The sequence below is a fragment of the Schistocerca americana genome, chromosome 2 (assembly GCF_021461395.2).
Source record: "Schistocerca americana isolate TAMUIC-IGC-003095 chromosome 2, iqSchAmer2.1, whole genome shotgun sequence".
Classification (NCBI taxonomy): Eukaryota; Metazoa; Arthropoda; class Insecta; order Orthoptera; family Acrididae; genus Schistocerca; species Schistocerca americana.
The window spans coordinates 670,370,652-670,392,522 of record NC_060120.1 but is presented as its reverse complement, the minus strand read 5'-3'; the positions used below and the strand labels follow the sequence as shown (position 1 = coordinate 670,392,522).

The 21,871-nt window shown below is 41.1% G+C and overlaps 1 protein-coding gene across 1 annotated transcript; it reads right to left on the bottom strand.

The window, feature by feature from the left end:
* Positions 1-18,949: 18,949 nt before the first annotated feature.
* On the bottom strand, positions 18,950-21,344 carry LOC124594321 (zinc finger MYM-type protein 1-like). The gene is made up of 4 exons (XM_047132684.1): positions 21,195-21,344; positions 20,865-21,038; positions 19,212-19,461; positions 18,950-19,086 (listed from the first exon to the last, which is right to left on the bottom strand). Exons 1-4 carry the CDS (start codon positions 21,342-21,344, stop codon positions 18,950-18,952), a joined length of 711 nt encoding a protein of 236 aa, XP_046988640.1.
* Between the last annotated feature and the right edge of the window lie 527 nt (positions 21,345-21,871).

The window sequence follows — 21,871 nt, the reverse complement described above, 5'->3', positions numbered from 1 at the left end:
GATATCTTGTGAACCGTGGATGAAGGGTATCAGACGGATGCCATATTCCTTGACTTCTGGAAAGAGTTTGACTCCGTGCCCCACTGCAGACTCCTAACTAAGGTACGAGCATATGGGATTGGTTCCCAAGTATGTGAGTGGCTCAAAGACTTCTTCAGTAATAGAACCCAGTACGTTGTCCTCGATGGTGAGTGTTCATCGGAGGTGAGGGTATCACCTGGAGTGCCCCAGGGAAGTGTGGTAGGTCCGCTGTTGTTTTCTATCTACATAAATGATCTTTTGGATAGGGTGGATAGCAATGTGCGGCTGTTTGCTGATGATGCTGTGGTGTACGGGAAGGTGTCGTCGTTGAGTGACTGTAGGAGGAACAAAATGACTTGGACAGGATTTATGATTGGTGTAAAGAATAGCAGCTATCTCTAAATATAGATAAATGTAAATTAATGCAGATGAATAGGAAAAAGAATTCTATAATGTTTGAATACTCCATTAGTAGTGCAGCGCTTGACACAGCCACGTCGATTAAATATTTGGGCGTAACATTGCAGAGCGATATGAAGTGGGACAAGCATGTAATGGCAGTTGTGGGAGGTGGAGGAGGAGGAGGAGGAGGAGGAGATTACTGTTTAACGTCCCGTCGACAACGAGGTCATTAGAGACGGAGCACAAGCTCGGATTAGGGAAGGATGGGGAAGGAAATCAGCAGTGCCCTTTCTAAGGAACCGTCCCAGCATTTGCCTGAAGCGATTTAGGGAAATCACGGAAAACCTAAATCAGGATGGCCGGACCCGGGATTGAACTGTCGTCCTCCCGAATGAGAGTACAGTGTGCTAACCACTGCGCCACCTCGCTCCTGGCAGTTGTGGGGAAGGCGGATAGTCGTCTTCAGTTCATTGGTAGAATTTTGGGAAGATGTGGTTCATCTGTAAAGGAGACCGCTTACAAAACACTAATACGGCGGTTTCTTGAGTACTGCTCGAGCGTTTGGGATCCATATAAGGTCGGATTGTGGGAGGACATACAAGCAATTCAAAGGCGGGCTGCTAGATTTGTTACTGGTAGGTTTGATCATCACACGAGTGTTACAGAAATGCTTCAGGAACTCGGGTGGGAGTCTCGGGAGAAAAGGAGGCGTTCTTTTCGTGAATCGCTACTGAGGAAATTTAGAGAACCAGCATTTGAGGCTGACTGCAGTACAGTTTTACTACCGCCAACTTACATTTCACGGAAAGACCACAAAGATAAGAGAGATTAGGGCTCGTACAGAGCCATATAGGCAGTCATTTTTCCCTCGTTCTGTTTGGGAGTGGAACAGGGAGAGAAGATGCTAGTTGTGGTACGAGGTACCCTCCGCCACGCACCGTATGGTGGATTGTGGAGTATGTATGTAGATGTAGGTAGGCGTTTTGCCACCTATTTCTGCTCGAGACACGTATTTATTGTGCACAATTGGGTTCGGTAGGCTGCGTGACGGTGGTATTCGTTTTCCACTGCTGACAACAGCGAGCTAGCAGTTCCAGAGTTGTAGCTGCCTGTTAAGCGTATGCAGTATGGTAAGCTTTTAAAGAGCTCGCCTCAAGGTCCGTAAACAAAATAAGGTTGATCAGTAAGCGTTCTGTCCTGCCATTGGCTGAGGCTGTGACGTCACGAAGGAACCGCCGCAGCCTCTCGAACAGCGCTACAAGACGCAGCCCGCGCATTTAAGTGATGTATTTGTGAAATGTTTCAGTTTCTACAGAAATAGTAAAAGGTAAATTGTTATTCTGCTATTTCTAGAAGTTACTGCTATATTCTGTAACTTGTCCAGCTATTAAACAGACACTGCTGAGTGCTGACTTTAATAAAATCAAGCGTCTATAGATCAAACTATACAAAAATAAGTGCAAAGTACAGTCTGTTTTGCAGTTCTCTACGAAGTAAACGTTCGAAATGAGCATTCAATTTTCTAACTTTGGCTCTGGGAAAAGTGTTAACTTGTAGACAAGCTCTATGTAATGCTCATTTACATTCTGTTTACATCATGTCTACAAAAACACTGTCATTTTCACTCAAGAAATTATGCAATTGCCTTATTTGTAGGAAGCATTTGAATTACCTACCTGAACTGCCACAAACACACACACACACACACACACACACACACACACACACACACACATTCTTAATTTTCTCACACCTCAAACCTTTGGCTTATATTTTTATCAAGGTGGCTGTATAATGTTTGCTCTAGTTGTTAAAATTCACTTATATAAAAGGGCATTGAATCAAAAAAGTGCTGTAAAATACGATTTACAGGAAATAGTGGTAAATTAACTTATCGAGTCCGCCGTTCAGCAAAGTTGGTATGTAGTGTGGGAAACAATAAGCCAATCCTTGACTTTGTCAGTGTAGAGTCTTGCTAGTTGTGAAACAAACACAGAGGACCTTCACTTCTATCACTAAGTTTATATATTATTTAACTTTCACAAATATTGTTTATTTACATTCTAAAGCGATGACAAATACCGCTTCATTGCTTTCCTTCGCTGAGCGGCAACTGCTTTCTTTGACTTGTCCTTTGCAGACAGCCAATGCAGTCGGATAAATGTTCTCGTCCTAGCATAAATCTTGATGATTTCTGGGTGAATAGTGGGGAATCGCTCGGTAAGTATAGCGCACAGGTTCTTGATAACACCAGTTTCCCTGGACAAACTGTCGTGACCATGGATCTGGGTAAAAATTAATTCAAATCTGCTAATTGTTTCGAACCACGTTTCTGAAGGCACAAGCAAACCCCCACGAGAAACCATGCCCAGCCATCCTCTCTATGTCTCCTCAGGCAGTGTCAGTAACTCTCCAGTGGGTGTGGCCAGTGATCTGTCATACTGTCTGCATCGATAAGCTACATATTCAGCAAGATATTTAAATCCTTCAGTGCTACAATCAGAAGCCAGGGACATTGGAGGCACATCGGATTCTCCTACTCCAAAATCTAAATCTTCTATCTCCTTCTCTCCTTCAACCATTGCCAACGCCTCAGATATATCAGGCAGGATATTGCCAAAAACAGTTGCAGTCACGAATCTTCCTTCTTCACCTGGCTCAACAGACGATGCATTTGAAAGTGGAATATCATGAGCGTTTGCTTCCAACAACAACAGTCTTATCCGGCTCTTTACCTCGACTGGCGATGGATGATCATAAAAACGTCCAAGGCCTCTTATAAGAGAAAAAAAGTTCTCCAAGCAGTCTTGATTTAATCTTGCTGTAAGAATATATTCAATATTATAAACAGCTAAGTCACTGAACAGACCCAAAAGTGACCGAACAGTTTTCAAAAATCCTTTCTGGAAGGGTAGGAGATGCTTTGAGTTGCCAACACGCATCTTCTCACAACACTTAGAAAATTTACGTAGGCACTGTTCTTGGGCTTGAAAATTGACACCAAATTCACAGGCTAGTGATTTATTACTTTCTTTTGTCCTTGAATTAAGAACATCGAAAGTCTCATCCACCATCTGTATGAAATCACTGGCGTGTCCTTCTTCAGGCATCAAATACCGAATCGCCTGTGCAGTTGTATTTGATAGCAGCTGAGCTGCTAAGCGTACTCACTGTCGCTCTCTGCCCTTCACTGTAATATGTTGCTGAGATAACTTAGGACATATTTTCATCTCGCCACTGTCCAAAACTAACAGTTTCTCGAACACAGTTTTTGTCACAGCCTTGTTTTCCAACATTATTCCTTGATCCAGGAAGTGGTTCCTTAAGAGTTTGAGCAAATGGGGAACGTCAGCAAACATCCACACACGTCCCAGAGAATCACAAGGGTGTGGAAAACAAGTATTTTCGTGAGTAATGCCAAGCTCCCTCCAGACAGAACTATTCTTTGCACCCATGTCTGCTACTGCAGCCACAACATTGTAGCAAATGCTGGCCAGGGAAATAATTACTTCGTTCAAGAGTGCTGCTGTCATCTGAACGTCAAAATTTTAATAGATAGGCTGCTTCCACGTTGCAAACAAGCCTCGGACCATGACAACAAGGACATTACTGGTGAGGTCCAAGAATCCTGTCATCTTGCTGATCATAACAAATTCTACTGTCAATGTTCATTTCATCAAATGACAAAACACAAATACGTTCCCTGTCAGTCAGTGTTGCAGCCTGCATTTTCATCATCACTAAAACATCCTTCAAAATTCCTGGTTGGCAACTGAAACTGCGATTAATCCAAGAACGCAAGGTTGACACTGCAGGTAGAGGATATCCGAGTTTTTCTCTGAGGAAATTGTAACTCTTCTGCGACAGTGCACATAAAGTAATGGACTTACAAATGTCCTCTTTGCCCCATCGAACCCATTTTGAACCATGCAACAAACTTCTAATTTGATTGGGTGAAAATATTTTGCCCAGTATTCGATTAGTTTCACGAGACACAAGTTCCTTTTTGTTAAATTCTTCTTCGTGCAGACGTCGTTTCATTGAGGACAGCTGACCTCTAAGATCTTTATTACATGCTCGCAATTTCATGCACATGTTTCTTAGATGAGCATTTCTCCTCTGTAGTGACGCCACAGAATTCTGTAAAGTGACTTTATGTGGAGCACTACAAAGAACTTCATCTGTAAATGTATACTTGTCAACACTCCTCTTCAATGGTGAGAGCTTCTTTAAAGTCTCTAGGCTTCTTCGACGAATTTCACTTTGTTAAAACGTTCTTTCCTTTCTTCTATTGCAATCGGTGTATTATCACTGGCGCTACTACCACAAGGCAAATTGAAAGACGGATACGCATCGCTCTTAAAGATTAGTTTCCGCAGTAAATTTAACAGTTCTGAACGTAAGTCCCGGATATAATCCGTTTCCTTGAAATGACGAGAGCATATTCTAGCGTTCCCTACGTTCACAGGATCTTTCCTAAAGCATTTTGAAAGCCAAACCTTTTGCAGACTTTCATCACGTGGGAAACAATGCAACACTATTTCAGTCCCTTATGTATTGCGATTGTGAGAGTTACAGCCAACAACAGCACAACCTGGCATTGCTTCCACTCACTCAGATACTTCAGACAAGCACTCACTGCACAAAGATAACCAAACGGAAACGACAACACGCACGAAACACAACACGGACAAACCACGACAACACAAAGCTCAGACGTGCACTTCGCGCGCGCCAAGAGCTGTTCCTCAGTGACGTCATGCGCAGAACGTCAGAAATGGGTTTGCTTCTGCGCAGCAGTTACTGCTCCCTCGTGGCTCGCCTCACCATAGTTCTTCTCCTGCATTTTCTCACTGCTACCAACACTTGGGGTATAACAGTCTTTGGCACAGAATAGATATGCTACTGCTGTACATGAGCCCTGCAGGAATCTACATTGGCAATGTCAGCACTGCACAACACGGTGTGAACTGCACTGCCCCTTCCCGCTCAACCCCTTCTGAGGCGAGCTCTTAAAAAAGTTGTCGCAACTCATTGAGCTGTATCACGGCAAACTCAGTTTCACATTCATTAATAGTAATGAATATACTTATATATTTGAAAATGAATGTTTCTACAAAGGACTTTGACGAAACGTCTTTATGTCTGTGTATCATTTCTTCATTTCTACCATACCAGCTGATCGGTAAGTGGTGCAGTTGTTGGTAGCTGTGTACGAGCGCGAGAGGAATCTTAGAGGTATGATGGAATCGTTTTTCCACCCACGTGATAATTTCTAATTTAAACTTGAAAAACTCCTCGGTCTAATTGAAAGTCGAAAACACATAACTCGTCATCCATACCCCATTCACAGTGAACTACTGCCACGTTTTTAAATCGCTGCTAGAAAATTATTGGAATATTTAATCGGATACTTATTTCATTCTGGTAAGAATAGTATAGATTAAAATTCAAAATTAATTATTTTTAGCTTTACCTTAGTAAATTTAACATTATTTTAACAAGTGCTACAAAAAAAGGACGAAATACTTTAGAATGGTGGGAAGCAGGCCCAATGGTGTAGCAGATAAAGTGCTTAACTGGAAATCAACGTATTAAAATGTCAGTTGTTTAGTAGGCGTATATATTTTCCAGTTTCGTTTTTCGGTATATTTTTAAAAAAATCATTAGGCAGAAACATTGGCAGCGATAAGGAGGATGAAGAAGTAAAGAACGGGAAAAACCTGGATTTCGCACCAGGGGATTCTCTTTCTCGAAAACTTAAATTCTAGGAGCTGGCGCTCTATCCTCATGGCTATGTGGGTCACCCGTCAAAATCTAGTGCTTCAGAAGGTGACTTTGTGATAGGGTTTGGGGGAAAACATTGGCAGTCGCTGACTGACAATTTTCTCGTAATCTCATGGCGAGTTACTGTCCAATAGCATATCTAAAGTTCATGATGGAATTAATCTTCAATACTTTTCCTGTTCTACCCATGGCGATCCATAACATAGATTTTCTTACAGATTTAGAATTCGCCCAGATAGATTCTACACTGGACGACTGCTACGAAAATAATATCGGCCGATATGTTGACCGCGCATCAGTTTTATCGACAGAAGAGTTGTCGGAAATTTGCTGGACCCCTCCAGTGTCGTATAACTTTGCGAAAGACGCCACACATTTAAAGCGAAAATTCAGTTATTCCTGGTTGGAAACTTATTGCCTTCGTCGGCATATTCCTGGTACAAAAAGTAGTTTTCTGTTAATAGTGTACGATTTTTTTCGACAAGTCTGAATTCTGTTAGGAGCGTACCACACTGGGCTCTTTTATCGTAAGACCATTCTGCAAGATGCTCACGAGCAGTGCAAGAAGCAGAAAGAAACCCACTTCCACAGAGCGGCACTGGAAGCTGCTAGAGAATTTCTTGCAAGTGTTCCAGCTGATCCGCAAATTAATAAATACTCCCACAAAAATTTAGAAGAAAACCCGAAAATTATTAAATCCGTTATATTACGTTTTGCGGGACTCAACTTAGCTCTGAGAGGTAAGCATTATGGAGAAGGAAGGGTTATACACGAAACGAACTGAAGCAAGAGACGTGTGGCTCTGAAGAAGCGTATTGAGCATGGGAAGAAGAGTGCAAGCTATGGATCGGTCCATATCTAACGCGACATAGGAAGAATCGTCTAGTGTGTTAGCAGATGAGACAGCTTATGTTCTGGAACTGAACAATTATCGATTGGGCTTCGATATTTCGATGAGGAATCAGATATAGACGAAAAGACGTATGTTCGATTTATCGAGCTGAAAACTCTATATGATAAATCGATTGCACAGACCATCGATGGCTTTTTCGTAAAAGAAAATCTTGAGTCTGTAAACTGCGTTGGTTTGGAATTTGACGGTCGTTCGACAGTGGCTGGAAAAGACACTGGTGTTCAGTTTCCCGCAAGTACATCAAGACTTTATTTTTTCACTGCTCTTCACAGAAACTGGAATCTAGTCGTCAATGATCTCAACAATCTTCCTGCGATTCGGAGCATTATGAGAACCATCAAAGATATTATTAAATTTTGCCGTGGATTAGTATTGCGAAGGAAGCTGGTACCTAATAATTCCGAACTATGTGAAATAAGGTGGAGTGGGAAACACAAAAGCGTCAGAATTTTAAAGGGAATTTCCCGGTTGTAATGAAGGTCTTAGAAATGTTATCATATGAAGGGAACGGTTCGACTAGAAAAATGTTTTTCAACTACATGCCGCTGCTTCTGGCATTCCATTTGTTCTTAGCTTAATTTTAATATCCAAATATTTAGCTTTGATGAAATCAGTCGTAACTATTCTGCAGTCCATTCCTTTTGACACAGTCAAGGCCTTGCAGCACATAAAATTAATTCTGCAACTGTAGAAAACTCATCGTGGCAGTTTCGAAAAAGTCACAGACAAAATTATGAACGATGCTACTATCATTGCTGAAAAACTTGGTTTTGAGGATGTAAAAATCCTCCGTGCAAGACTGGGAGACAGCAATACCAGGCAACCCCTCAGCAGAAAGCCTATCATATCTATCATTAATCCTCTTGAAGTATGTTTTGCTGAGGAAAACACCCTAGCATTCGCTTTAACTCAGTCATATCCTGCGCAAATGATGACCATGTCAAAATATCCTTTAATGGAAGCTTGTATAACTTTCGTCAAATTTGATGGTTTATGGAATGTAAAAAGTGAAGCTTGACTTTGGCGAAATTGTGGCAGAACACGTAGAGCCCAACGAGCTAAATGTTCTTGATATCCTGAATGAAATGGAAAACTTCTTCTGCGAGACACGAAACACATAAAAAATTTTGATGTCGATCTCTTGCACAACAGGTACTGTGGAACGATCTTTCAGCAGTTCAAGAAGAATCAACATCGGTTGGGGGCATAGTGTCAGAAAACTGCCTCAGTGGTTTGACAATGATGAGTATTCACGGAATAATTATTGTTGACAATAAAGAGGTTTTTATTAGTAAATTGTTGGAAGACTTTACAAAAAAATCAAAAGGATTATGTTTTAACTAAATTTATTTAAATTTTACCAATTTGTAAAACTCATTTTAACTGTCCATAATTTTTCTTATCATTAAACAATTTTTCTGCTTTAATCATTGTACCAGCATTTCTTGCTTCCCTTATTCTCTTTCTCATCCTGCTCCCCCGCCCCCCCCCCCCTCCTCACCCCTGTAACCAGCTGACTGGTGACACTCTTGAATGGAGCTCCTGCTGCAACTTCGCTACGGTATTGTAGGATCTCAAACTTTAGCAGCTGATACTCATTGAAATCATCTGTTTGATTGCAGGCAGGGCCGTTGTTAGGGAGGGGTTAGCGGGGCATCAGTACCCCACACCCATACACCTGAAGGGGCTCACAGGTCCAGACGCCTAACTGAATATAAATCAAGCGAAAGTTTTAAAATCTTTTTGAACGATAGGCCCGAGCGCTGGAGGCCATCGCTATAAAAAAAATACACGTGCCTTCGTAACTACAGTCTGATTAAAATTACCTGATAGTTGAAACTTCACACATTGGAGCTGCCTTCCTCCAATCAGAGGAACTGTTTGCCATTGCAAAAGCCACAACAAAGGGTGGTTCACTTCTGAGTGTTTGTGTGGGTTTTTTTCCTTGATGTGTTTGGACTCTCAAATCGTAGGACTGGCTATTTTATTCCGCATTTCATCATCACGGAAAACAACCCACAAAAACGATGGTAAGGAAATACGCACGTTTCATACGCCAATACCCAAACAGTACTGCATGATTTCGCACAAGATGCGCTTTGGCGTTACGTATTCGATTATTACCACCATAGAGATCGGCCTACAGTAGATAAACTTCACAAAACATTGTATGAGGCAGCAAACCATCGTTCCAAGCGGTTGTATAGAGGAGTGAATATAACCAAGTGGTGCTGTAGCCCAGTGGATAAGGTAGAAAGCCGACATGCAAAAGTTCGAGGATTCAGATTTTGTTGGGTAAAATATGTCTTTTATTTGTAAATTTTTATCAAAATGGTTTTGATTATTATTAATTTCAATTAATTAGTTTAAATATAATTTTTTATTTTTAATCTTTCGTCACATCATTTTAATCATAGTAACGACTTTTTTGTTTGCTCTTATTCTTTCTTACAATCATTCATTTTTGGGTTGGAATCTGCGTGTGTCGCCTATAACCCGTAAATGAGTGCCAACCATGAGTGCTCATCAGTTAGTATCGCGTCAGCGTCGGTAGCCAGTGTAAGGATAGTTTCAGGAAATCGATGAAAGCGAGCAGTTATAGTTCGCTTTTAGTGCTGAAAATGAAATTTTTTGTCTTGAGTTTCACTTAGAGGTAATATTTAATCACTGTGAACAAAATGACCATCATTAATAGTTCTACCACAGCTTGCTGACTGCCGTTGACGTTGATACATCACGAGGTTGGTTAGGTTATGACTAGAGTGTAAATTGAGGGCTACAAAACGAGTCATCTGCCGTATTTAATCATTGGTCGCTTAAAAATCCGTTGTGGACAGACCTTCCAGCATTCCCGCCATACCTGACGGCAGCCTCTTCGAACATTGCTCCGAATTACATGAAACACACTTCAGCACTTGTGGAGTGACTCGCCTTGTGTACACGTGTCGCCTTTAACCGAGCGTCAGCCGATATGCAACAGTGTAGCTTCAAGCGAAAGACGTCAACTATCAAGAAATTTTAATCAGACTATAGCCGTTAAATTAACGCAAAATACTATGGTTTTGTGTATAACACACGACCAGTACATGAAGCGCTGTAGAGCAAAAATATTATTCAGACATCAAGTGTTGTAATATTTATTAATCAGTTTTAATTTCCACCAACTGATACTAGATTTTAATAGAAGTATAAGAAATTTTCTTAATCAAAGTAAGGACAATGTTTTAGCTATCAATTTTTCTAGCCATATCAAACGTGTATTACATAATATGAACGAGTATGCATTTATGAATAGTAAACTTCACATCCCTTGTTTAGTTCTGATTTCGCATACTGTCTCAGCTGTTGCCCACGTTTTGACAAGTTTAAAACCTTTTTTGACTAATGTTATATGGTAATAATGTAAGTATATAATGTATGTTCATTAGTGAAAGAAATAAGTGTTTAAAAGCTTGGGTAGCTTTCAGTATACTCTACTATCCAGATAAAAGTGTTAGATACATGAAAAGTTTAATTAATTGACATCTACGTCTTTTATACTTGATACTTCCTCCTTTTCTTTATTACAAAACGATTTTCGCCTTTTATAGCATGAGGATGGCAAGGTAGACAAAATGTTTACACTTTGATCTTGTAAAATGGTTTAGATTTGTAGTTTTGTTTACCTTAGAAGGAGGCCGGCCGGCTCACCCACTACCAGTCAGCCTCTACCATGAGTTACTGTAGGGACCCAGCGATCGAAAGTAAGTTTTGACTAGAGGAGAGTACGGCACCGAATTACATAAATTGATAAATATTTGGGACACTATTGATGCAGAAAGTTGCAAGGAAGTAGAAAATATTGTAATATTACTTGACTTGAATGTAACGATTCGTAGCACAGAGAAACATAAAGACAAAAGAAATACTAGAAGGAAATACTAGAAGGAAATACTAGAAGCACCTGCTTCTCTCCAGTCTCCAACAACTTTTTCAAGAGCACAATTGAAGAGCATTGGGGACAGTACATCCCCTTGTCGTACTCCTGTGTCTATTTCAAATTCTGTGCTGAATTCTCCCATAGATTTTACTTTCGATTTGGTCTCCGTGAGTGTTTCTTTTATGATGTTTGTTGTCTTTTGATCTGGTCCAAATTCCGCTAATACTTCGAAAAGGGATTCTCGGTCTATACTGTCCGCCGCTCGTGGTCTCGCGGTAGCGTTCTCGCTTCCCGAGCACGGGGTCCCGGGTTCGATTCCCGGCGGGGTCAGGGATTTTCACCTGCCTCGAGATGACTGGGTGTTTGTGTTGCCCTCATCATTTCATCATCATCCAGGAAAGTGGCGAAATTGGACTGAGCAAAGATTGGATAATTGTACGGGCGCTGATAACCACGCAGTTGAGCGCCCCACAAACCAAACATCATCATCATCATCATCATCATCATCGGTCTATACTGTCACATGCTTTTTTAAAGTCGACAAACGTGATGACATAACTTTTGTTTGAAGTACTATGCAAATATTTCATCGAGTTTTTCAAGTTAAGGATTTGTTCTACGCATGAGCGACCTTTTCTGAATCCACCTTGGTATTCGCCTAGTTTTGAATCCAGCTGAGGTTCCGTTCGGTTTAATAGGGCTTTAGACAGAATTTTGTATGTTATTGACAATAAAGAGATTCCACGATAGTTGTTGGGATCTGTTTTACTTCCTTTTTTGTACAGAGGACGTATGATTGCTGTCTTCCAATCTGTGGGGATTTTTACAGTTTTCCAGATTTCATGTATAATTTGAGTTTTGCAATAAGATTTTCTCCTGCATTTTTCCATAATTCTGCGATGATTTGGTCTCCTCCTGATGCTTTGTTATTTTTCTTAATAATATTTGTATTTTTGTTATTTTATGTGTCTATAAGTATTCACAATTTGTATACTAATCAGAACCCAAACTTCTTTCACGTGAAAATTACGAGCACGTAAGGAGTGTTATATGGATGTGAAGAAAACCGACCCTGAGATGTACGAGGCTTGGAACTTTTAATAGTGGCAACTATTTATTTACAGATCGTACAAAATAGATGCGTGTTTCAAAGTTTAACTGACCTTCAAAGTAGTCACCAGCATTGTGTATAACCCGTTGCCAGCGATGTGGAAGTCGTGGGATACTCTTGGCAGTGCCAGTTGCGTTGACAGTTCGAACGCCGCGGTCTATTGCCCGACTACTTTTGTAGCAGTTCTGAAGCGAATGCCGTGAAGTGTTACCTTCAGTTAAGAAATCGAGTTGAACTTACGAGGGCTTAATTCAGTGGGGTGCAATAGGTTCAAATGGTTGTGAAATCTTATGGGACTTAACTGCTAAGGTCATCAGTCCCTAAGCTTACACACTACTTAACCTAAATTATCCTGAGGACAAACACACACACCCATACCCGAGGGAGGACCCGAACATCCGCCGGGACCAGCCGCGCAGTTCATGACAGCAGCGCCCTAGGCCGCTCGGCTGCAGTAGGTGGTATAGCACTTAGCAGCCCCAGCAGTCAAACAAATCAGTAACAGCTTGCACTGTACGTGTGTGAGCATTGTCCTGCAAAATGATGGTCAGGTCCTGCAGAAAGTGTCATCACTTTTGTCTCTATGCTGTTCATTTTTGGAACACAACCTACGACTTTGCCACTACAATCAAGGTTAGCACTTAGCATTTGTAATAGTACTTGCTTTCGGCGTGTGGCGGTTCTAGGCGCTACAGTCTGGAACCGCGCGACCGCTACGGTCGTAGGTTCGAATCCTGCCTCGGGCATGGATGTGTGTGATGTCCTTAGGTTAGTTAGGTTTAAGTAGATGTCCTTAGGTTAGCTAGGTTTAAGTAGTTCAAGTTCTAGGGGACTTATGACCACAGAAGTTGAGTTCCATAGTGCTCAGAGCCATTTGACCCATTTAACGTGTGTGATTGCAAGTGTATATGTTTATGTACTGTGTCTAAGCGTGTGCAGACTTGTTACAATAGCAAAATCAAGCTATGGGCAAAGTGGGTAGAATTATGGATGCGAAATCAAACACAGATTTTGTTCAGAATGATAACGTGCAGGGCATGAGTAAATTTGTTGTGATAATACAGCCACTGCCTCAGCAGGTGAGATGCTGGAGGCAGCTGGCAGTAATTGTCAGGTAGAACACCCAACACCAACAAACATGTTGGATGTAGAGGATGTCAGGCCGTTAACAGAAAATGTTTTGACGCCAAACAGGCCAGTGGAGAGAGTTTCTATGTCACCTGTGCGCTCTCCCCTGCCCGATCCATTTGCGGCTTTACTACGCAGATTGGGAGAACGTGATAAGGAACGTAATTGGTTACAAGCGGAGAGAGATAGGCAACTGTTATCACAGTTAGCTGAGCAAGAACAAACTAATGAAAAAATGGTATCAGATTACCTTGAGAAAATTTCCTGAGATGTAACTGAATTAAAGAATTCCTATCTGCCTGGTATCAGATTACCTTGAGAAAATTTCCTGAGATGTAACTGAATTAAAGAATTCCTATCTGCCAGAACTATTCAGCAACTTTGCTTTGGAGGTAAAGACTATACAGGCAGCACAAACGACTTTGAAGGGGGAGATCGATTCAATCACGACTCGCATGGGGCAACTACAAGTTTCACAGCGAGAGCGTAAAGAAAATAATTTAGCCGATCAGGCTGACAGAATCGAGAAAGAATTCCAGGAATGGCTGGACTCGAAATAACAATCAATAGCACGATAGGGAGACGAAAAAGTAAACACTGCGATGCACCGTGTGACTGAGGGCGTTGACCTTGCTCAGGTCCGCTGCTTCCCCATAGCGCCCGCGTGCAAACCAGATTTGCCGCCCCTCTATAAAAAGCTTTTTTTTCGCACTCGTATTAAAGACTTGTCATCGGCATTTTCATGCTACAGAATTTTTACAAAAAGAAAATCTATTTACTTACTAATTCATTAGCTATTATATATATAAATGAGAATCACTTTTGGCAAATCGAAGAATACTTTAATTTTAGCTTGTTTGCTGACTTGAGTGAAAGTGTCTTCGACACTTTCATATACTCATACAAATTGCACTTTTCTTGCTTTCATAATTGCGAAATCTTCTAATGACTGTTTAGTACCTAAACTAAGATCTCGTGTTCTATTGAAATAACAGCCAAATTTGTAAGCCTCTGTTGACGCATTGCTGATCTTAGATAATTAGATAATGAACTATGGACCTTGCCGTTGGTGGGGAGGCTTGCGTGCCTCAGCGATACAGACAGCCGTGCCGTAGGTGCAACCACAACGGAGAGGTATCTGTTGAGAGGCCAGACAAACGTGTGGTTCCTGAAGAGGGGCAGCAGCCTTTTCAGTAGTTGCAAGGGCAACAGTCTGGATGATTGACAGATCTGGCCTTGTAACAATAACCAAAACAGCCTTGCTGTGCTGGTACTGTGAACGGCTGAAAGCAAGGGGAAACTACGGCCGTAATTTCTCCCGAGGGCATGCAGCTTTACTATATGATTAAATGATGATGGCGTCCTCTTGGGTAAAATATTCCGGAGGTAAAATAGTTCCCCATTCGGATCTCCGGGCGGGGACTACTCAAGAGGATGTCGTTATCAGGAGAAAGAAAACTGGCGTTCTACGGATCGGAGCGTGGAATGTCAGATCCCTTAATCAGGCAGGTAGGTTAGAAAATTTAAAAAGGGAAATGGATAGGTTAAAGTTAGATATAGTAGGTATTAGTGAAGTTCGGTGGCAGGAGGAACAAGACTTCTGGTCAGGTGACTACAGGGTTATAAACACAAAATCAAATAGGGGTCATGCAGGAGTAGGTTTAATAAGGAATAGGAAAATAGGAATGCGGGTAAGCTACTACAAACAGCATAGTGAACGCATTATTGTGGCCAAGATAGATACGAAGCCCACACCTACTACAGTAGTACAAGTTTATATGCCAACTAGCTCTGCAGATGACGAAGAAATTGAAGAAATGTATGATGAAATAAAAGAAATTATTCGGGAGGTGAAGGGTGATGAAAATTTAATAGTCATGGGTGACTGGAATTCGGTAGTAGGAAAAGGAAGAGAAGGAAACGTAGTAGGTGAATATGGATTGGGGCTAAGAAATGAAAGAGGAAGCCGCCTGGTAGAATTTTGCACAGAGCACAACTTAATCTTCTGGCGCTGCAGTTCGGAACCGCGGGACTGCTACGGTCGCAGGTTCGAATCCTGCCTCGGGCATGGGTGTGTGTGATGTCCTTAGGTTGGTTAGGTTTAAGTAGTTCTAAGTTCTAGGGGACTTATGACCTAAGATGTTGAGTCCCATAGTGCTCAGAGCCAGAGCCACAACTTAATCATAGCTAACACTTCGTTTAAGAATAATGAAAGAAGGTTGTATACATGGAAGAACCCTGGAGATACTAAAAGGTATCAGATAGATTATATAATGGTAAGGCAGAGATTTAGGAACCAGGTTTTAAATTGTAGGACATTTCCAGGGGCAATGTGGACTCTGACCACAATCTATTGGTAATGACCTGTAGATTAAAACTGAAAAAACTGCAAAAAGGTGGGAATTTAAGGAGATGGGACCTGGATAAACTGAAAGAACCAGAGGTTGTACAGAGTTTCAGGGAGAGCATAAGGGAACAATTGACAGGAATGGGGGAAAGAAATACAGTAGAAGAAGAATGGGTAGCTTTGAGGGATGAAGTAGTGAAGGCAGCAGAGGATCAAGTAGGTAAAAAGACGAGGGCTAGTAGAAATCCTTGGGTAACAGAAGAAATATTGAATTTAATTGATGAAAGGAGAAAATATAAAAATGCAGTAAATGAACCAGGCAAAAAGGAATAAAAACGTCTCAAAAATGAGATCGACAGGAAGTGCAAAATGGCTAAGCAGGGATGGCTAGAGGACAAATGTAAGGATGTAGAGGCTTATCTCACTAGGGGTAAGATAAATACTGCCTACAGGAAAATTAAAGAGACCTTTGGAGATAAGAGAACCACTTGCATGAACATCAAGAGCTCGGATGGAAACCCAGTTCTAAGCAAAGAAGGGAAAGCAGAAAGGTGGAAGGAGTATATAGAGGGTCTATACAAGGGCGATGTACTTGAGGACAATATTATGGAAATGGAAGAGGATGTAGATGAAGATGAAATGGGAGATACGATACTGCGTGAAGAGTTTGACAGAGCACTGAAAAACCTGAGTCGAAACAAGGCCCCCGGAGTAGACAACATTCCATTGGAACTACTGACGGCCTTGGGAGAGCCAGTCCTGACAAAACTCTACCATCTGGTGAGCAAGATGTATGAAACAGGCGAAATACCCTCAGACTTCAAGAAGAATATAATAATCCCAATCCCAAAGAAAGCAGGTGTTGACAAATGTGAAAATTACCGAACAATCAGTTTAATAAGCCACAGCTGCAAGATACTAACACGAATTCTTTACAGACGAATGGAAAAACTGGTAGAAGCCGACCTCGGGGAAGGTCAGCTTGGATTCCGTAGAAATACTGGAACACGTGAGGCAATACTGACCTTACGACTTATCTTAGAAGAAAGATTAAGGAAAGGCAAACCTACGTTTCTAGCATTTGTAGACTTAGAGAAAGCTTTTGACAATGTTGACTGGAATACTCTCTTTCAAATTCTAAAGGTGACAGGGGTAAAATAGAGGGAGCGAAAGGCTATTTACAATTTGTACAGAAGCCAGATGGCAGTTATAAGAGTCGAGGGACATGAAAGGGAAGCAGTGGTTGGGAAGGGAGTAAGACAGGGTTGTAGCCTCTCCCCGATGTTATTCAACCTGTATATTGAGCAAGCAGTAAAGGAAACAAAAGAAAAATTCGGAGTAGGTATTAAAATCCATGGAGAAGAAATAAAAACTTTGAGGTTCGCCGATGACATTGTAATTCTGTCAGAGACAGCAAAGGACTTGGAAGAGCAGTTGAATGGAATGGACAGTGTCTTGAAAGGAGGATATAAGATGAACATCAACAAAAGCAAAACGAGGATAATGGAATGTAGCCGAATTAATTCGGGTGATGCTAAGGGAATTAGATTAGGAAATGAGACACTTAAAGTAGTCAAGGAGTTTTGCTATTTGGGGAGCAAAATAACTGATGATGGTCGAAGTAGAGAGGATATAAAATGTAGACTGGCAATGGCAAGGAAAGCGTTTCTGAAGAAGAGAAATTTGTTTACATCGAGTATAGATTTATGTGGCAGGAAGTCATTTCTGAAAGTATTTGTATGGAGTGTAGCCATGTATGGAAGTGAAACATGGACGACAACCACTTTGGAGAAGAAGAGAATAGAAGCTTTCGAAATGTGGTGCTACAGAAGAATGCTGAAGATAAGGTGGGTAGATCACGTAACTAATGAGGAGGTATTGAATAGGATTGGGGAGAAGAGAAGTTTGTGGCACAACTTGACCAGAAGAAGGGATCGGTTAGTAGGACATGTTTTGAGGCATCAAGGGATCACAAATTTAGCATTGGAGGGCAGCGTGGAGGGTAAAAATCGTAGAGGGAGACCAAGAGATGAATACACTAAGCAGATTCAGAAGGATGTAGGTTGCAGTAGGTACTGGGAGATGAAGAAGCTTGCACAGGATAGAGTAGCATGGAGAGCTGCATCAAACCAGTCTCAGGACTGAAGACCACAACAACAACAACAATTTTTAATTTCGAAAATGATCTTTCACCGGATGCAACTGTGACTGGCAGAGTTAGAAATATTCTTAACTCTATTGCTGTGTTGGGAATCGTTGATATTAAATCATTTTTGAAAAGATATTGAAGAATGTTATTTGGATCACAAGACTGATTTTCCAGGAAATGAAACCTTAAAATCAGTACCGTCAATGTCGGGTTCATTTCTGGAATCGGTTTCATTTCTGGAATGGTCTGTAAGTTTCATATGCAAATATTTACAACGTTTCATCAGTTCTTCTTTAGGGTAACTAAATAATGTACTACTTAAAAATCCAAAAACGTCGTCTAAACTTTTTAACTCTTCAGATCTGTTGGTTAAGGAAAAAAACTCTACTCTGAAATTCGTTTTGGGTTCTAACAAAACTTCGTCACGATGTTCATATTGAAACTGAGTCGGTTTTCTTCTTGGGCGAAGTATATTTACTGGAGGGAAACTTGCTTCAGCATTTAGTTTATTTGCACACTGGTAGCTTCCTTTAAAGCTATTTCAAAGTTTTCATCTGTGCTATATTGTGTCAATTCGTCAATCACGCTCTTTAACAAACTGATGCATATCTGAGTATTAATCGTCGGGTTTTACATCATTTTACTAAAATTAATTTCGCTCAAAACATCGTACCAAATTACAACAGAACAAATGAGTTTATAATTTTCAATTTTTAAAGCAAGTGACTTTGCTTTGAGACTGGTGGTGCAATCACAACGTATTTCCCACAGAGCATTATATACATTTTCTGTGTGGAACCGTAAGGGATTGGTTGCTTCAGTTCTGCTGGACCATCTCGTAGAACTTAAAGCTTTTAACTTTAGCTCTGGTAAATGTTTGCAAATGATTGACCACCTAATTGCAGATGCTGAAAAGAAGACGTAAATTTTTTGAATAATGTCGAAGAAATTGATGGTCTCGTGAGAAATTTTGCTGTATCATTTACCATTAAGTTCAAGCTATGAGCTGAGCATGGGATGTAAAATGCACGCCTACTGATATCCAAAATTGTTTTCTGCAGCCCGTTGTGTTTTCCACGCATGTTATAGCCATTATCATAATCCTCTCCACGCAAGTTTTGAATGTCCAGGTTCAATTAAGAAAATAAATTCAAAACGAAATTTAACAAACCCTAGCCACTTGAACCAATAATCGGGCAGAAACCAATGAAATGTTCACATACCTCTACTTTCTTGTCTGTGTGGTTTAGATAAACATGCCTAAATATTACTGTTATTTGTTCTGTACGACTTGCACCTGATGTACAGTCTAGTATGATGGAAACATATTTAGAATCTCTTACTTTCTTCAAAATATGTTTTTTATCATTGGGCCTAGTAAATCAATAATTTCATTTTGAATGTGATCTAAATAGTGGGCCATATTCATCCGACTTGGGTCAGATTTTGATTCAATTCTGCGAATATGTTCCCGCATAACTGAATCAAAAGGTGCTAGCGTCTCTACTGCTTTTAAAAAATTTCCTTTATCAAGTACACATATTTCTTTGGAAGAACCGCGAAAAGTCAGACATTGTCGCGACAAGAACTTAATAACAATAATAATCCTTTCCAGTACAGCACAGCAGTGCTTTTTTCCCTTCTCTATTAGTCTCAGTTGCATATGATTTACAGTGTTCTTTGTCTGTGACATACACTACTGCCCATTAAAATTGCTACACCACGAAGAGGACGTGCTACAGACGCGAAATTTAACCAGCAGGAAGAAGATGCTGTGATATGCAAATGATTAGCTTTTCAGAGCATTCACACAAGGTTGGCGCCGGTGGCGACACCTATAACGTGCTGACACGAGGAAAGTTTCCAACCGATTTCCCATACACAAACAGCAGTTGACCGGCGTTGTCTGGTGAAACGTTGTTGTGATGCCTCGTGTAAGGAGGAGAAATGCTTACCATCACGTTTCCGACTTTGGTAAAGGTCGGATTGTAGCCTATCGCGATTGCGGTTTATCGTATCGCGACATTGCTACACGCGTTGGTCGAGATCCAATGACTGTTAGCAGAATATGGAATCGGTGGGTTCAGGAGGCTAATACGGAACGCCGTGCTGGATCCCAATGGCCTCGTATCACTAGCAGTCGAGATGACAGGCATCTTATCCGTGTAACGGATCGTGCAGCCACGTCTCGATCCCTGAGTCAACAGACGGGGACGTCTGCAAGACAACAACCATCTGTACGAACACTTCGACGACGTTTGCAGCAGCATGGACTATCAGCTCGGAGACCATGGCTGCGGTTACCCTTGACGCTGCATCACAGACAGGAGCGCCTGCGATGGTGTATTCAACGACGAACCTGGGTGAACGAATGGCAGAATGTCATTTTTTCGGATGACTCCAGGCTCAGTTTACACCATCATGATGGTGGCATCCGTGTTTGGCGATATCGCGATGAACGCACATTGGAAGCGTGTATTTGTCATCGCCATACTGGCGTATCATCCGGCGTGATGGTATGAGGTGCCATTGGTTACACGCCTCGGTCACCTCTTGTTCGCATTGACGGCACTTTGAACAGTGGACGTTACAGTTCAGATGTGTTACGACCCGTGGCTCTACCCTTCATTCGATCCCTGAGAAACCGTACATTTCAGCAGGATAATGCACGAGCGCATGTTGCAGGTCCTGTACGGGCCTTTCTGGATAGAGAAAATGTTCGACGGCTGCCCTGCCCAGCACATTCTCCAGATCTCTCACCAATTGAAAACGTCTGGTCAATGGTAGCCGAGCAACTGGCTCGTCACAATACGCCAGTCACTACTCTTGATGAACTGTGGTATCGTGTTGAAGCTGCATGGGCAGCTGGACCTGTACACGCCATCCAAGCTCTGTTTGACTCAATCCCCAGGCGTATCAAGGCCGTTGTTACGGCCAGAGGTGGTTGATCTGGGTACTGCTTTCTCAGGATCTATGCACGCAAATTGCGTGAAAATGTAATCGCATGTCAGTTCTAGTATAATATATTTGTCCAATGAATACTCATTTATCATCTGCATTTCTTCTTGGTGTAGCAATTTTAATGACCAGTAGTGTATTATTCAATTGTTTCAATGACTTCAAATTTTCATTGTAGGATTGACTTGTTTTGTGTCTTTTCAAAGTCAATGATAAATGCTGCCAACCTGAGAATTCATTCGTATCAGACAGACTACTTACATTTTTACCAAACATTTCACAACAGAAACGATACACTGAATCCTTTGATAAAGAGTAAAGAAGCCAGTCTCTTTTAACTTTTTCGCCGTTAGCAAGATTTCTATAGTGCTAAGTGTCAGCAAACTTTCTTCCCTCGTCGTTAATTGGATAAGTATGATCATGTACTTAAACAGGATCACGTTTAATTAAAATATTAACCAGATTACTATTAAGAGGCCACAGCCCTAGGTTTTCGCTAAGTGTCAAACTCTCACAAACTGCTGTTGTACTGCTTGAAGAGTCTTCAGCAGCAACATCACACGTGTCAATGTTTCGTTGAGACCAGCAGAGGGAGTAGGAGCGCAACATGTCTTGTCTTCACTTACTTACGTAGTTTCAGATCTAGACGTCGAGCACGTGGCAGAGGCAAGTTTCTTGACCGACTATTACAGATTTGGTCAAAAATTTCGTAATAGAACCTGCCACTTTTTCTTTTTGCCTTTCCTTCATCGTTTCTGATTACGAAACTGAGCCCCAGAAGGTTAATTTTTCTTTTCTGTGGTCCCTGAAACAATTTTTGGGTGAAACTAATGAAATTCTTTGTTGGTACTTGGTTGAACAAATTTACGAACAAATGAAATGCTCACTCATCTGTGTTATAATATTTTATTTTGTGTTACTGTAGGCACTTTAGAGCGTATATATATTTAGTTCCACTTCTGATACTCTCATTGTTTTCCGGGTGTGTCAGTGACTGTTGAATTCAGAACGTGGTTCATAGCGCTATACAGTGTCTCTTATTTTTTACGAAGAGTTTATTAATTAGGTTACAATTAGCAACAAAACCAGTACGGCGGAGTGAATTAATCTATCTACTGTTTCATCATTAGTAAATA